Source organism: Triticum urartu, chromosome 5A (genome assembly GCF_056163025.1).
Source record: "Triticum urartu cultivar PI428250 chromosome 5A, HENAU_Tu73, whole genome shotgun sequence".
Taxonomy (NCBI): Eukaryota; Viridiplantae; Streptophyta; class Magnoliopsida; order Poales; family Poaceae; genus Triticum; species Triticum urartu.
Window position 1 is genome coordinate 565,579,558 of NC_141877.1, and position 17,484 is coordinate 565,597,041.

The 17,484-nt window shown below is 48.4% G+C and overlaps 1 protein-coding gene and 1 pseudogene across 1 annotated transcript; both read right to left on the minus strand.

The window, feature by feature from the left end:
- Positions 1 to 888: 888 nt before the first annotated feature.
- LOC125505971 (late embryogenesis abundant protein D-34-like) lies at positions 889 to 1,683 on the minus strand. The gene is made up of 2 exons (XM_048670865.2): positions 1,249 to 1,683; positions 889 to 1,125 (listed from the first exon to the last, which is right to left on the minus strand). Exons 1-2 carry the CDS (start codon positions 1,630 to 1,632, stop codon positions 952 to 954), a joined length of 558 nt encoding a protein of 185 aa, XP_048526822.2. The 5' UTR covers positions 1,633 to 1,683; the 3' UTR covers positions 889 to 951.
- A 5,228-nt stretch (positions 1,684 to 6,911) lies between these two features.
- On the minus strand, positions 6,912 to 7,713 carry LOC125505972 (dirigent protein 22 pseudogene; annotated as a pseudogene).
- Between the last annotated feature and the right edge of the window lie 9,771 nt (positions 7,714 to 17,484).

The following is a 17,484-nucleotide window of genomic DNA, read 5'->3' on the forward strand; positions in this document are numbered from 1 at the left end:
CGTATTATCTAGCTTGCCTTTCACGCCAACTAGAGTCCCATCCGGATACGAGACGAAGTCTTCAATCTTGTATCTTCATAGTCTAAGAGTCCGGCTAATAGAAATGATCCGGCTGTCCGAAGACCCCCTAATTCAGGACTCCCTTACCCACCATCGGACAATGTCCATGACGACTATGGTTTTCCTTCCCGCCCCCTCGTTCCCCTGGCCGTCAGCATTGGACACGGGCCTCTAGGCGAGGTCCATGGCAACCGTCTCCGGCAAGCCACGGTCCAGGTGACATCGCTGCCCTGCACTGGACGATTAGAGCGCCGTCACTAGGAGATTGCGTGCCCCTAAGCACAACCACGCTGATGCAGTTGCAGTGCAAATCCAACTGTAGTATCCGGTTTACTTCTGTTGCCGCAGGCGCCAAAACGAAGGCCTATCAAAATGAAGCTTTCCAAAACGAAGGCATATTATATACTTCTCCCTTCGTCCCACAATATAGTACCAGTGATGTTGATACCATGATACCAACCTATCCTTTTCAAAAAAAAGATACCAACCTATAAAATTCTAATTTAAATATATCAAAAAAATTCTGAAAAAAATTATGAATGTTCACAAGATATATGTTGACAATCAAAAAATAATTAGAACAAAATTTGATATAGAGAAGGAAAAAAAATACAAAAGCAAGAATGGCACTGTTCATATCTGAATATGTCTTTTCTGTTTCTCTGTGTATTTCGAATTTTAATTTGAATTTTTTAGGGTGTTGTCGACATATGTGTTGTGAATAGCCATGCTTTTTTTTTTCAGAATTTCTTGACATGTTTAAATTTAAGTTATGCAAGTTGCTATCATGATATCACGCAAGGAATGGTATCACCTTATACTTTCCCATGTACGTAATGTATATACTTCCTCTTTATTCCGATCGGTCCCAAAATATACACGCGTGTCCGGCTATTTCCGGCATGTCGCCTCCTGATTGCGCCTCGCGGCCTCTGCAAGCGCCGCTCCCACACCGTATGTCTTGGTCCCCTTGCCGGGGGCATGCGCCGCCTCTGCCTCCACCGCGGCAGCCGCGTCCTCCCTCGTCACCGCCTTGCCCGAAGGCAGCTTCGCCGTCGCGTTCCACTGACACACGCAACAGACATGCATCCGGTGAGAGATGCAAGACAAGAGGCTGCGCCGCAGATGTATGTATGTATGCATGCATACTGCATGCATGTTGGTGGTCGTGCGGAGGACTGCACGTACCTTGAGGACGTCTCCGATGGTGATCTTGTCCTCGGCGTGCGCGGCCGTGGCGTTGGCGTCCGCCGCCGCCTGCGCCTGCGCGGCGATCCCGGCAGGGATGACCACTCCGGTGCCGACGGCGCGCGCCTCCGCGGCGTGTATGGCTGCGGCGTCGGGCCTCTGCACGGGGTCGTCCCCAACGGCCCGCGCCGCCGCCTCCAGCGCCTCAGAGATCTTGACCTTGGTGTCCTGCACTTCGTCGACGACCGCGCGGCAGCCCCCGTGCGCAAGCCGCTCGTCGTCGCTCGGCGCAACGGTCACGGGGGCGTCGAACACCCTGCCCTGGCTACAGGTGTCGGTCTGGGCGTAGGTTTGGCAATCTACTCCGCATTTGGCCTGCGCCATGGCTCTGGCTTCTGTGCTCAGCTGCCCCTCGCGCGGGCGCTTCCCGTCGTGTGCGGCGGGCGGTGTACACTAGCGGCTGAGTTTATAGAACGGCCGCGGCACTCCAGCCGGGGACGTGGTTGGGAATGACACGTGGTGATACGTGTCAGCTGGGAATCTACTGCCGTTTTGTGGCAAGTGCATGCTCGGCGACACCTGGCTCGAGGCAGAATGCCCCTGATACAGCCGCGTCACCTGAGCTTTTACTTTGACGAAGCCACCCATGTCGAGCCATTTCATTGTCACCGCTGAAGAACCATCGAAAGGTGGCGGGGTTTGCTGTTCGGATTGGGGAACTATCAACGACGTGCAAGTTGTCCACGAAAATTGACTATTTCAGTCGTTAGGTTTCGATCCAACGGTAGGGCGACATTTTGCTTCCTCCCAATGGTAAGCCTGGTGCTGAGCCGCGGCCACGCTTCCGCCTCTACGGGTGTGTTTGGTTGCCCGCATACAGCCCAACCAGACCCGCGCGAGATGTGCGTGACCTGTTTGGTTGTCTGGGCTACATGCGGTTTGAGACCCGCACGGATCTTAAAGCAGCCTGCAGCCTGGTCCGGCGGAAACTACCGAATCGGCAGTTTCTCGCGAGCCTGGCCGTGCGCGGCCACGCGTGCGAGGCAGTTGCACGTCTCGGGTAGCGCGGGAGACGGATGCGACGTCTCATTACTCTTCCCTGACTCTCCTATCACCGCCCAGACGCACTGTTCTCACCGGTCCCTCTCTCTTCTTCACTGTCCTTCCCTCTCCTCTCCTCCGATGGCTCCGCCACGCCCGCCGCCGCGCCGCCCTCTGACCTCCGTCGACCAGCGCATCGCCGGCATCCAGGAGCGCTGGCTGGCCGGGCTCCTGAACTCGGGCCGCGACCTGGCGTCGGCGCTGCGCGCGCCGTCCCCCATTTGCTGCCGGCCACCACGAGCGTTGGACAATGCGGTGCCGGCCGCTCCTGCTCCGCCGCCGATTCCGGACCTCATGGTTCTGGGCTCGGCGCCGGCGCCGTCGACGGAGCCGCCCCTTCTTGGCACCCCATTGGCCACGGGGGTTTTCTTGACCCCCGTCCAAGGGTTTTCTCCGGTCGGCGGGCCGTCCTTCTCGACCTCCGGCGTGGCGTTGAGCACGAGGCCGAGGCCGCATGCCGTCGCCGGGGCCGGCTCCTCATCTGCTCCGCCCCCTCTCTCCTTCCTGTCGGGGTTTTCACCCCGGCCTCGGTTCGCCGCGGCTGCGCGTGCTCCGGTGAATCAAACCCCTCAATCCTTGCTCTTAGATGTAGATTAGATGTTTATTTGTTAGGCATGTGATAGTAGTTAGTGGATTCGATAGGATTAGATAGGATTATAGCAGATCCAATTGGATGCGATCCCAATCGAATCCAGTCGGACTGATGTGTTCTTGTTTTGTACAGTGTGTGCTAGGATAATTTTTCTTGTGCTAATGCTTGTGTGTCCTATGATTTGTGTTCATGCTAATAGGTGTGTTCATGCTAGAATCATGTTCATGTTGAGTGATGAATGTTAGAATCATGTTGACTGATGGCATGTTCATGTTCTTCATGTTGAGTGATGAATGCTAGAATCATGTTGACTGATGGCATGTTCATGTTCTAGATAGGATCATGTTCATGTTTCATATTGCTAACGTACATGTTCTAACTAGGGTTTGTGTTGAATGTTATACGTGCATGTAGTAGGAGCATTTTAGGATGGTGCCAAATCTGCATGGCTGCACATGGGTGCCATTGGTACTTGGTGTTGCTATTTTCAGATGTCACCATGTTTAGGATAGTGCAGTGTTGAGTGCCAGTTGCATCAAAGAAGATGACATTGATCAGTGGACTTGCCCAACAGCAAGTCAACTGATCAGTGGCATTTGCCTAACAACAAGTGTCATTGATAGGCAAATGCCACTTATCAATGGCACTTGCTGTTGGGCAAGTCCACTGATCAGTGGCACTGATCAGTGGACTTGCCCAACAGCAAGTGCCATTGATAAGTGGCATTTCCTCAAAGAGTTTGTGGACTGATCGGTGTCATTTGATCTTGGGAAAATGTCCTTGATCAGTGCCATTTTGCAAAGAGTTTGTGCACTAATACTTGTCATCTTACCTGACAAGATATTGAAGACTGACTGGGATGTGCCGGGAGGAGGAGCTCAGGTGGTGACCGGAGCTGAGCGCGCCGAGGATTTCATCCCCACGAACAAGTGGCTCAGGAAGATGGACCTGCTTGGCAGGATCGCCTTCATGAGCGTGCCTCGTTCAAGGGGACGATCTCCGAGGCAGGGCCACGGGGAGGGGGCTAGGGAGCCGATGTGCTTTTACCAGCAGATCAAGGACAACGAGGAGCTCACCATGCTCGTCGTGCCTCCCAAGTTCGTGGAGGTGATGAACACCTGGCTGGTCATCAAGCGGCCCCCGCGCGTCGTCAGGCTGTCGGCGAATAAGCGGTGCGTGTTCCGGGTGCAGGTGCAGAACTTTGAGGGGCACATGGTGCTTGGCCGGGGCTGGAACTACTTCTGCCGCCGCCACCGGATCGTCCTCGGCGACCTCGTCGTTGTGCGCATCTCAGGACTCGGACTGAAGGTTCAGATCTACAACCATGACTCCTCGGTGATGTGTAGGTTTCGTTGCAGCAGACACAATTGCGTTGGTAACATCGATCAGGCTATGTAGTTAACTTAAGTAAGGTGTTAGCGGATAACTTTTATGGTGTGTGGCGAGACTTGTGCTCATAACTTGTTCATATTTTGGCCAGGAGCAGCACCCTGGCATGGAGCAGGGAAGGAGGATGCCCCTACTTTTAATCTAGACTTATGCTAAGTAGTTAAGTAGTTTGCTGTCTTTTCCTTACTTGCTGTATTAAGTTTGCTGTCATTACATTGCTTGCTTTGTTTAAACTTGTTGTTGTGCTGATCATGTGGTGGTAAGGCCATCACATTTGAATGGGGTGAGCATAACACAAACGCTGTTTGCAACCAAACAGCTAAAGTTTGCATCTGCTCACACCCTAAGCACAAAAACGGCAACCAAACAGCAGAGGGGTAAATCCCTCTCCATGCGATGCAGGCAACCAAACAAGTTGCATCTGCTGCATATGAGGTTGTATTTCAGCAACCAGCCTGGGTTGAGATGGACATGCAATGCAGGTACTGTTTCAAACTGCAACCAAACACGCCCTACATGTTGATGTGCTGCCGGTACTTCTTGGAGCATGGCAAGTCGGTGTCGTGGCCTGACGTAAATCTGCCGCACGGATGGCTCAGATTGAGATAGTTCCTACTATTCAACTATTGTTGTTCTGGACAATCGATAGAATTTACAAAATGGTCCACTAATTGTGTTTGCTCCTTTTTTCGTATGTAAATTCTTTTTACTATGAATAGGTAACACAAAACCTTGACTTTAGGGGAGTTCCCAACTCCAGAATTAGTTGGTAACAAAAAACACAAACAAACCAGTTTTATCTTACAAAAACTCTCCAAATTTTAAATGGCTGGGCTAAATTGGCTGAAGATTCCCTAGATTGATCATTTCATAATTCAGATGTTCCGAATAGCTGTAATTTACTTAGCTTTTTAACTTTGATTCCTTAAAGGAAAATTACGAAAAACTTTCCAAATTTGAAATGACTGGGCTAAATTGGTTGCAAATTTCCCAAATTGATCATTTAAGATTGAACCCACACGTCATAATTCTCCTTAACTGACTAATCAGAACAAATTTGTGTCCTTTGTTACCGAGTAGTTCTGGAATTGTGGTTTTGTGTTACCTCAGCCCCAAATATTTGTGCAATTTCCTCAAAGGGAATATATTTTTGTTAAGTTTTCATCAGTGCAAATTTTTGAAACATGGGTCTAGGTGCACCTGTCTGGGCAAAAGGAAAAGGAAAATAGTAAAAAAATTAAAACTTTGTAGGAAGAAGCATTGTCAGTGTATCACTCACGTGAAAAGTTTCGGGGCAAAATGACTTCATTGGTATCATTGAAAAAAAAGACAAATTTACAAGTACAAATTGTGTGAATATTAAGCTTAATACAATATAGGTTTTGTTTTTATTTGTTACGAGAACTCAAAAGTCATTTTGCGGCAAAACCCTACATGAGAGTAATACACTAGACAATACTTGATCTAGAAAGATTCTTTTTTTTCAATTCACGTGCGCCTAGACCCAAGTTTCATTGTGTATTTTCGTGTTTTCATAGATTATACACCATTTATCTATGGAAGGTAACCTCTCCATCTCAATATAAAGAGTAAAATGTACAGAACCATCACATTAGCGTCATAGCTCTCGAAAAACCACCACTTTATAAAACGTGACATTTCGTATTGAACCAAAAAATTGGCAGTGACAAAAAACACTGATTCATAATTCTAATGACTTTGATGACGAGACTAATCGGCCCGGCCCGTCTATCAGGCTGAGTTGGCAGTAAAAATGCCACACATGCAAGTTAACTTGGTCTTCTTCTTCCTCCTTCGTTATCTCTTCAGATCTCGTTGTCTCCGTTGGTCACCAGAGGCCCTCTGCTCCTCACATTGCTTCCATGGCCGCCACCTCTGCTTCGATTAAACCCGAGAACCGGCCCGCCCCAGGAGTAGGATGCATCAGCGACTCCATCCCCGTCTGCGTGTACGCGCACGCGCTAGAGGCCGGGCCTTGTCCCGTGCAGTGGGGCGAGCCGTCCAAGAGCTCCTTCATGGTTCCGGTGCTTACAAATGAGGAAAAAAAAATCATGGTGAAGCTGCTACTTGATTTGGGCACTATCAATTTTTCAGTTCGGTGCGAAATATCACGGTTTTGAAAAGTGGTGATTTTCCGAGAACTATGACGCTAATATGATGGTTCTGTGCGTTTTATTCCTATATAAAAGAGGCAAGCATTTGACTCATCATATCTCTCGAGCCAAGTGCATGAACGGAACCGAGTTATTTCATTTTTAAAGTTTGAACGAAATCCACTAGAATAGAACCATGGCATTTCATTTCATTTGGTTCCTCGACTAAACATGTCCCAGGTCGTTGGCCCACTGAAACGCGTCTCTAATGCTTTTATTGTTTTGATCTGAAACGAATGGTTCCATCTCAAATGTTGGGGCTGACGATGAGCTTCATCTTTGCGATCGCCTGATCGGTCCTGTTGTGCTTAGTGAGGATGCAGTCTTAGGTCTTCGGTGTTTTTTCTACTATCTTCGTCTCAAAAGCTAAGACGTTTTTGCAGTGAGGTAGTATTTCATTTTAAATATGAAACGTTTATTAACACCGTATTATTCCGAATACTCATATCCGTATAACACATGCACATACCTTTAAAATTTACAATAAGCTAGGGGTAAACTCAGGAAACCATATGTGTAGGAACAACAAACTTATTATTAGTCCAGCTGACAATGCATCAGTCGTGGCGGAGATGGATCCTGTACTCGACGGTGGCGTCGCCGGTCTTGCCGTCGAACCAGTGGGTCCGCAACTGGCAGTAGCCGCGCGCAAACCGAAAGACGCCGGTGCCGCCAACGACGGGCATCTCTCTGACGGCCCGGTCTGCTTGATTGGGTCCGATGATGGCGATGCTGCTCCCATTGTAGGCGCCGTCGACGAAGACGAAGTTCATGGCCACGAACAGCGACAGGCTGTCCTTGCCGGCGCTAATGTAGACGCCCTGCGCGCGACCGAGGAGCCTCGACGTCAGGTTGGGCCCCTCGGTGAGCGGGTCGTCGATGACGAGCACGGTGCCGAAGCCCGTGGCGGAGGCGTTGGAGGACGGCGCCTCCGCCACCTGCACCACCCTTGCGTTCGGCCCGCCGCTCACGACGTCGTGCCAGTAGACCCGCAGCCGGGTTTCCTTCTCCGCCGTGGACGCCGGCGCCCCGGCAGCCGCGAGGAGCAGGAGCGCGGCCAAGACAGAGAGAGCGGTGCTGCTCACCATTGGGATCAGCTAGCAAGCTAGGAATGGATGGTGGTGGTCTGATGCGATCGCCGAAGTCTTCTTCGGAGGAGCTGATCTGGTTTGCTCAGCTTGCATGTCCAATGGTGCAGAGATGGGCGTATTTAACGGCGAGTTGTGATTGTTGGATCCTTGACAATTTCCCGCGTGTTTATATTTAGGGTTATCCTGCACATTATCTTGTTGTCGTAGTACGTGTGTGTGAGACAGAGTTGATCGTGGACTTCTTCGGTTATAGGACTTTGGATAAGAAGCTGAGCAGTAGGTGAAGGTACGACTGGATTAACACGCTATGGTTAATGTGGGTGCTCTCGTCACGTGTTTGTAGGTCACGTCCCATACACGTCCTCGGGATGCAAAATTGACCTGCTTGGTAGCCTGAGTTCCTTTGAATTCATAGACCGCACATACCTTAAAGTAGCTTTGGGCCTCGCTAAAGAGGAATCACTAAATCAGCTATTTCTTCGGCACCAGGCTCTGACGAGCCACGCGTGCCACTCGTCTGCATGCTTTGGGAAGCGGGAGACAGGACATATGGGTCATTACTCCTCACTCCAGCCTCTTCATCGCCCAAACCTGCATTCACACCCCTCTCTCACCATCCCTTCATTTTCACCGACGGCCACTGACACCCACCAGCGCATCGCTCGTCTCCTTGCGCAGTCAATGGTAGTGCTCACAAGCGTTGGCTCGCCACCGTTACACAGGGGGTGGCTCAACACCGCGCAATTGGAGAGAATATTCAAGGTTCATTCCCACATCTGCAAAAAGCCACGCTCCGCGTCTATCGACCGCCCATAGGTGGCAGGGACGTTGGATGAGGCGGCGGGGATCTCCACTAGGGTTGTGGTTTCCGGAACACCCGCCATGACGAAGGTAGGGATTATGATGATGCCTGGCCGAGGTTTCCTTCTACCTCCAGCGACATACACCCACCTAGAGCGGCAACAACTCCACCTTTGTTTGATGCTATAAAATTTTATCTACCTGACCATTGCTCCATACATGTAGATTGAGGGATGATTCGGTTGCAGTTCGGGTTTTTTAGGGTGGTTCTCCAGCGGCAATGCGATTTTGCCGATGAGGATACACAGTTAGCATATTTTTGGGATCCAGATTAGATTGATTCGCTAATCGTTTAGATTGTACATATCAGAATTGTGCATGTCCATGGCAATATGCATATTACTCCGATGAAGGATGCTGGAGTACCCGCCTCCTAGGGGCATCACACCCACGAGTGCCCTTCGCATCACCTGTTTCACGCTCGCCTCGCGCAGATGCCTCTATGGTGCGCTTTGCGTCGTCTGATCTTCGCAACACCCCACACCCAGCCAATTTTCTTTAAAGGTCCATGATGCGTGGGCCGCGGGCGCGACTAAGCCACCTCTCTGCGGGCCTTCTCATGCACTCTTCCGCGCGCATTGTATGAGGATGGGTCGGCCTGTAAGCGTCATTCTCTTCCGGTCCATCCAACCGCGATCGTGACGTCAAGAGCCCGAGTAGCCATGAGGGCAATCTGACCCGGGGTCGCGATGACAAGCCAACCAGACATGAGGGCTATCCGGCCAGGGTCGCGATGGCAAGAGTCCGGGTGGCCAACGCCGCACAACATCCAAGTGCAGCCTGTGGGAGACGTTGTCGCGGTATACGGTCTATGAGAGATACCCGGAGTAGCCTGACCCAGCTTTGGCTTGGTCTGGGGTGTCTCGGTGTTTCATGGACCCGAGCACTAATTGGGGTCCCTCGCTCGGCCATTTCTTTGAGTGTGCCGGATCCGGTATGCCGGGGAGTTTCCTTGATCGGATCGTTGGGGAAGGTATTCGGTTTGTGCGAGTTGGGGTCTTTGTGGGTGGTTAGGTCTTTTTCTGACGGAGGTTGGGTTTTTCTATAAGTTTGTTGTTTTTATGCAGCATGGCGGACGTCGCGCACACTGGGATCCCTCTTGCTTTGCTTTGCAGCCCCTTCTCTGTAGAGCCCTTTGCCCGTTCCCACCCGCGATGCTCGACCACCTCTCCGGCCTCACCTTTCTCGAACGGATGTATAGTGTGCCATGTTCTCCGGCCTCAAGAAGAGTGACTTTTGCCATTGATCGGCATACTATTTCTATTTTGGTTGGGTAGTCCCTTTAGTTCATTGTCCATACTTATGTTCTCTTCAATTTGGCGCCTTTTTTCCTTTCATTGTGGTACAGCAAGATACAAGACTCTGTAATGTGTACCGACAATAAAATTTCTTGGTGTTGTTTCCTCTATTTTTTTGTTGTCATTTTTTATTGTAAAGGAATAGATCCACTCGTCCTTAGGGAGCTCTTCCTGCTCGACCCACTTGGAATACTCCCACACTCTCTGCCAGGTTTTTCTCTCGTCGCGGTCCTCTTTGGTTCGCCAGGGAAAGGACCAGAAGGAGGACGCATTGGTCGCGGCATGGTCTCTCGGGGTGACTATGGCAAAGAGTTTTCAGCGACAATGATGTGTTAGGCCATGTTGTGTCTGACGTCGCGTTTGGACTTTGATCGAGATTTATGTATGTGTGAGGTGTATCGATGATGGGTTTTCGCTTTGGGGTGGCATTGGATCTAATTGTATGAACCAGAACGTGATGGGATTTTGCCTCGGGGCTATGCACGGGAAGCAAAAATGTCCTCATGTTCAAGACCCGTCTGTACACGTCGTAGCTTGCGTAGGTGTCCTTGGCTGCATAAACGACATACTCTGGATTCAAAGGTTGCTCCCATGTGGTTTCCAAGTTCTCTGTATCAATGCCATCTTTCATGCAGGCATAGGACGGGGGTCGATGACGACCGCGCTGAGATCAGCCACAGAGTCCTTCCCCTTATTGTTGCCGACGATCTTGTATTGATTCTGGATGTCGAATAGCTTCTTGCATAAGATGACCGAGTTGGGAAGCACCGTGGCATCATTTCTAGTGTCCACTGTAGCAAAGGTGTAACCGTCATTGCGGAGGAATGTGACGAACTTTCCACAAGGCATATAATTGATAGAATCTACAAAATGATGCACTAGTTGTGTTTGCACCATTTTTTTTCATATGCATGTTCTTTTACTATGAATAAATAGAAAGGGAAAAATTGTAGCTATATTTTTTTATGCAAGGAATTGTAGCTATATTTGTATAGATTATACAAAGTTACATATGGGGGGCAATCTCACCATCTCTATATAAAAGAGATGAGCTGGATCAATCGTGACTCATCCCATCTCTTCAACCAAGCGCATAAACAGAATCGATTTAATCAATTTTTTTGTTCCAACAAAATATGAAAATGGAACCAACATATTTCTTTAGAACGGAAATCATGGCATTTCATTTTATTTTGTTCCTCAACTAAACATGCCTGGGAGAATTTCAGGTGCTACGGTGATACAAGTGCTTGTGGGCCGTCGGATAGGAGACCGACCGGTTAGTGTTGAAGCCTCTGGATCTGCACAAAATTATGGGTCTCCTTGAGGATGTGTCTGCAAGTTTGTGCAGATTCTTCTTGTGACCGCTGGATATTGGATCCAACGGACCACAAGCTCCCATATCATCATAGCACGGGAGGTGTGGGAGCACCAAAAATTTCCCCAAACATGCCCTACGGCCAACTCCACCACGCGACCCCGTCTTGTCCAGGTGTGTCCGTTTGGGGTAGAGCGACGAATAGCGCGGCACAACACGCTGTTGGAAATATGCCCTAGAGGCAATAATAAAAGCTTTATTATTATATTTCCTTGTTCATGATAATTGTCTTTATTCATGCTATAATTGTGTTATCCGGAAATCGTAATACATGTGTGAATAAAAGACACCAACATGTCCCTAGTAAGCCTCTAGTTGACTAGCTCGTTGATCAACAGATAGTCATGGTTTCCTGACTATGGACATTGGATGTCATTGATAACGAGATCACATCATTAGGAGAATGATGTGATGGACAAGACCCAATCCTAAACATAGCACAAGATCGTATAGTTCGTTTGCTAGAGTTTTCCAATGTCAAAGTATCTTTTCCTTAGACCATGAGATCGTGTAACTCCCGGATACCGTAGGAGTGCTTTGGGTATACCAAACGTCACAACGTAACTGGGTGGCTATAAAGGTAGACTACAGGTGTCTCCGAAAGTGTCTGTTGGGTTGACATGGATCAAGACTGGGATTTGTCACTCCGTATGACGGAGAGGTATCGCTGGGCCCACTCGGTAATGCATCATCATAATGAGCTCAAAGTGACCAGGTGTCTGGTCACGGGATCATGCATTACGGTACGAGTAAAGTGACTTGCCGGTAACGAGATTGAACGAGGTATTGGGATACCGACGATCGAATCTCGGGCAAGTAACATATCGATTGACAAAGGGAGTTGCATACGGGGTTGATTGAATCCTCGACATCGTGGTTCATCCGATGAAATCATCGTGGAGCATGTTGGAGCCAACATGGGTATCCAGATCCCGCTGTTGGTTATTGACCGGAGAGTCGTCTCGGTCATGTCTGCTTGTCTCCCGAACCCGTAGGGTCTACACACTTAAGGTTCGGTGACGCTAGGGTTGTGAAGATATGTATATGCAGAAACCCGAATGTTGTTCGGAGTCCCGGATGAGATCCCGGACGTCACGAGGAGTTCCGGAATGGTCCGGAGGTAAAGAATTATATATAGGAAGTGCTGTTTCGGGCATCGGGACAAGTTTCGGGGTTATCGGTATTGTACCGGGACCACCGGAAGGGTCCCGAGGGTCCACCGGGTGGGGCCACCTATCCCGGAGGGCCCCATGGGCTGAAATAGGAGGGAACCCAGCCCATAGTGGGCTGGGGCGCTAGCCCCTATAGGCCCATGCGCCTAGGGTTTCCACCATGGAAGAGTCCATGTGGTGGAAGGCACCCCTAGGTGCCTTGGGGGGGAGGGAAACCTCCCCTTGGCCGCCGCCCCCCCTAGTAGATCTCATCTACTAGGGCCGGCGCCCCCCCATGGCACCCCTATATATAGTGGGGGGGAGAGGAGGGATTTCACACCAGCCCCTGGCGCCTCCCTCTCTCCCCGTTACGTCTCTCCCTCGTAGTCTTGGCGAAGCCCTGCTTCTGTGATGCCCTGCATCCACCACCACGCCGTCGTGCTGCTGGATCTTCATCAACCTCTCCTCCCCCCTTGCTGGATAAAGAAGGAGGAGACGTCTCCCGTCCCGTACGTGTGTTGAACGCGGAGGTGCCGTCCGTTCGGCGCTGGTCATCGGTGATTTGGATCACGTCGAGTACGACTACATCATCACCGTTCTTTTGAACGCTTCCGTGCGCAATCTACAAAGGTATGTAGATGCATTAGATGACTCATTGCTAGATGAACTCCTAGATGATCTTGGTGAAACGAGTAGGAAAATTTTTGTTTTCTGCAACGTTCCCCAACAGTGGCATCATGAGCTAGGTCTATGCGTAGTTCTTCTTGCACGAGTAGAACACAATTAGTTGTGGGCGTGGATTTGTCAATTTTCTTGCCGTTACTAGTCTTTTCTTGCTTCAGCGGTATTGTGGGATGAAGCGGCCCGGACCAACCTTACACGTACGCTAACGTGAGACCGGTTCCACCGACTAACATGCACTAGTTGCATAAGGTGGCTGGCGGGTGTCTGTCTCTCCTACTTTAGTTGGAGCGGATTCGATGAACAGGGTCCTTATGAAGGGTAAATAGAAATTGACAAATCACGTTGTGGCTTTAACGTAGGTAAGAAGACGTTCTTGCTAGAACCCTATTTCAGCCACGTAAAAACTTGCAACAAAAATTAGAGGACATCTAACTTGTTTTTGCAGCAAGTGGTTTGTGATGTGATATGGCCAAAGTTGTGATGAATGATGAATGATCTATATGTGATGTATGAGTTGTTCATGCTATTGTAATAGGAATCACGACTTGCATGTCGATGAGTATGACAACCGGCAGGAGCCATAGGAGTTGTCTTTATTCTTTTAATATGACCTGCGTGTCATTGAGAAACGCCATGTAAATTACTTTACTTTATTGCTAAACGCGTTAGCCATAGTAGTAGAAGTAATAGTTGGCGAGCAACTTCATGGAGACACGATGATGGAGATCATGATGATGGAGATCATGGTGTCAAGCCGGTGACAAGATGATCATGGAGCCCCAAGATGGAGATCAAAGGAGCTATGTGAATTTGGCCATATCATGTCACGTTTATTATTTGATTGCATGTGATGTTTATCATGTTTTGCATCTTGTTTACTTAGAACGACGGTAGTAAATAAGATGATCCCTCATAAATAATTTCAAGAAGTGTTCCCCCTAATTGTGCACCGTTGCGACAATTCGCTGTTTCAAAACACCACGTGATGATCGGGTGTTTTATTCAGACGTTCACATACAACGGGTGTAAGACAGATTTACACATGCAAACACTTAGGTTGACTTGACGAGCCTAGCATGTACAGACATGGCCTCGGAACACAGAAGACCGAAAGGTCGAGCATGAGTCGTATAGAAGATACGATCAACATGAAGATGTTCACCGACGTTGACTAGTCCGTCTCACGTGATGAGCGGACACGGTCTAGTTAACTCGGATCATGCAATACTTAGATGACTAGAGGGATGTCTAATCTAAGTGGGAGTTCATTAATAATTTGATTAGATGAACTTAATTATCATGAACTTAGTCTAAAATCTTTGCAATATGTCTTGTAGATCAAATGGCCAACGTAGTCCTCAACTTCAACGCGTTCCTAGAGAAAACTAAGCTGAAAGATGATGGCAGCAACTATACGGACTGGGTCCGGAACCTGAGGATCATCCTCATAGCTGCCAAGAAAGATTATGTCCTACAAGCACCGCTAGGTGATCCTTCCGTCCCACAGAACCAAGACGTTATGAACGCTTGGCAGACACGTGTTGATGACTACTCCCTCGTTCAGTGCGGCATGCTTTACAGCTTAGAGCCGGGGCTCCAAAAGCGTTTTGAGAGACATGGAGCATATGAGATGTTCGAAGAGCTGAAAATGGTTTTTCAAGATCATGCCCGGATCGAGAGATATGAAGTCTCCGATAAGTTCTTCAGCTGTAAGATGGAGGAAAATAGTTCTGTCAGTGAGCACATACTCACTATGTCTGGGTTGCATAACCGCTTGTCTCAGCTGGGAGTTAATCTCCCGGATGATGCGGTCATTGACAGAATCCTCCAGTCGCTTCCACCAAGCTACAAGAGCTTTGTGATGAACTTCAACATGCAGGGGATGCAAAAGACCATTCCTGAGTTGTTCTCAATGCTGAAATCAGCGGAGGTAGAAGTCAAGAAAGAACATCAAGTGTTGATGGTCAATAAAACCACTAAGTTCAAGAAAGGCAAGGGTAAAAAGAACTTCAAGAAAGACGGCCAGGAAGTTGCCGCGCCCGGCAAGCAAGCTGCCGGGAAGAAGCCAAAGAATGGACCCAAGCCCAAGACTGAGTGCTTTTATTGCAAGGGAAGCGGTCACTGGAAGCGGAACTGCCCTAAGTACTTAGCGGATAAGAAGGCCGGCAAAACAAAAGGTATATATGATATACATGTAATTGATGTGTACCTTACTAGTGCCCGTAGTAGCTCCTGGGTATTTGATACCGGTGCAGTTGCTCACATTTGTAACTCAAAGCAGGGGCTGCGGAATAAGCGGAAACTGGCAAAGGACGAGGTGACGATGCGCGTCGGGAATGGTTCCAAGGTCAATGTGATCGCCGTCGGCACGCTGCCTCTGTATCTCCCTTCGGGATTAGTTTTAAACCTTAATAATTGTTATTTAGTGCCAGCTTTGAGCATGAACATTGTATCGGGATCTCGTTTAATTCGAGATGGCTACTCTTTTAAATCTGAGAATAATGGTTGTTCCATTTTTATGAGAGATATGTTTTATGGTCATGCTCCTATGGTGAATGGTTTATTCTTTATGAATCTCGAACGTGATGCTACACATGTTCATAATGTGAGTACCAAAAGAAGTAAGGTTGATAATGATAGTCCCACATACTTGTGGCACTGCCGCCTTGGTCACATAGGTGTCAAACGCATGAAGAAGCTCCATGCTGATGGACTTTTAGAGTCTCTTGATTATGAATCATTTGACACGTGCGAACCATGCCTTATGGGTAAAATGACCAAGACTCCGTTCTCAGGAACAATGGAGCGAGCAACCAACTTATTGGAAATCATACATACTGATGTGTGCGGTCCAATGAGTGTTGAGGCTCGCGGTGGCTATCATTATGTTCTCACCCTCACTGATGATTTAAGTAGGTATGGGTATATCTACTTAATGAAACACAAGTCTGAAACCTTTGAAAAGTTCAAGGAATTTCAGAGTGAGGTTGAAAATCAACGTGACAGGAAGATCAAGTTTCTACGATCAGATCGTGGAGGAGAATACTTGAGTCACGAGTTTGGCACACACTTAAGAAAATGTGGAATAGTTTCACAACTCACGCCGCCTGGAACACCTCAGCGTAACGGTGTGTCCGAACGTCGTAATCGCACTCTATTGGATATGGTGCGATCTATGATGTCTCTTACCGATTTACCGCTATCCTTTTGGGGCTATGCTTTAGAGACTGCCGCATTCACTTTAAATAGGGTTCCGTCGAAATCCGTTGAGACGACACCGTTTGAATTATGGTTTGGTAAGAAACCTAAGTTGTCGTTTCTGAAAGTTTGGGGATGAGATGCTTATGTCAAGAAACTTCAACCTGAAAAGCTCGAACCCAAGTCGGAAAAATGCGTCTTCATAGGATACCCAAAAGAAACTATTGGGTACACATTCTACCTCAGATCCGAAGGCAAGATCTTTGTTGCCAAGAATGGGTCCTTTCTAGAGAAAGAGTTTCTCTCGAAAGAAGTAAGTGGGAGGAAAGTAGAGCTTGATGAAGTATTACCTCTTGAACCAGAAAATGGCGCAACTCAAGAAAATGTTCCTGAGGTGCCTGCACCGACTAGAGAGGAAGTTGATGATAATGATCAAGATACTTCTGATCAAGCTCCTACTGAGACTCGAAGGTCCACAAGGACACGTTCCACGCCAGAGTGGTACGGCAACCCTGTCTTGGAAATCATGTTGTTAGACAACGGTGAACCTTCGAACTATGAAGAAGCGGTGGCGGGCCCGGATTCCGACAAATGGCTAGAAGCCATGAAATCCGAGATAGGATCCATGTATGAAAACGAAGTATGGACTTTGACTGACTTGCCCGTTGAACGGCGAGCCATAGAAAATAAATGGATCTTTAAGAAGAAGACAGACGCGGATGGTAATGTAACCATCTATAAAGCTCGGCTTGTCGCTAAAGGTTATCGACAAGTTCAAGGGGTTGACTACGATGAGACTTTCTCACCGGTAGCGAAGCTGAAGTCCGTCCGAATCATGTTAGCGATTGTCGCGTTCTATGATAATGAGATATGGCAAATGGACGTCAAAACGGCATTCCTTAATGGTTTCCTTAAGGAGGAATTGTATATGATGCAGCCGGAAGGTTTTGTCGATCCTAAGAATGCTGACAAAGTATGCAAGCTCCAACGCTCGATTTATGGGCTGGTGCAAGCATCTCGGAGTTGGAACATTCGCTTTGATGAGATGATCAAAGCGTTTGGGTTCACGCAGACTTATGGAGAAGCCTGCGTTTACAAGAAAGTGAGTGGGAGCTCTGTAGCATTTCTCATACTATATGTAGATGACATACTTTTGATGGGAAATGATATAGAACTCTTGGACAACATTAAGGCCTACTTGAATAAAAGTTTTTCAATGAAGGACCTTGGAGAAGCTGCTTATATATTAGGCATCAAAATCTATAGAGATAGATCGAGACGCCTCATAGGTCTTTCACAAAGCACATACCTTGATAAGA

Excerpts from the sequence above, each read along its gene's own strand:
- LOC125505971 (XM_048670865.2), bottom strand. The coding sequence starts at position 1,632 with ATGGCGCAGGCCAAATGCGGAGTAGATTGCCAAACCTACGCCCAGACC. Across the intron at positions 1,126-1,248 it reads CCATCGGAGACGTCCTCAAG|TGGAACGCGACGGCGAAGCT; the intron begins GTACGTGCAGTC and ends TGCGTGTGTCAG.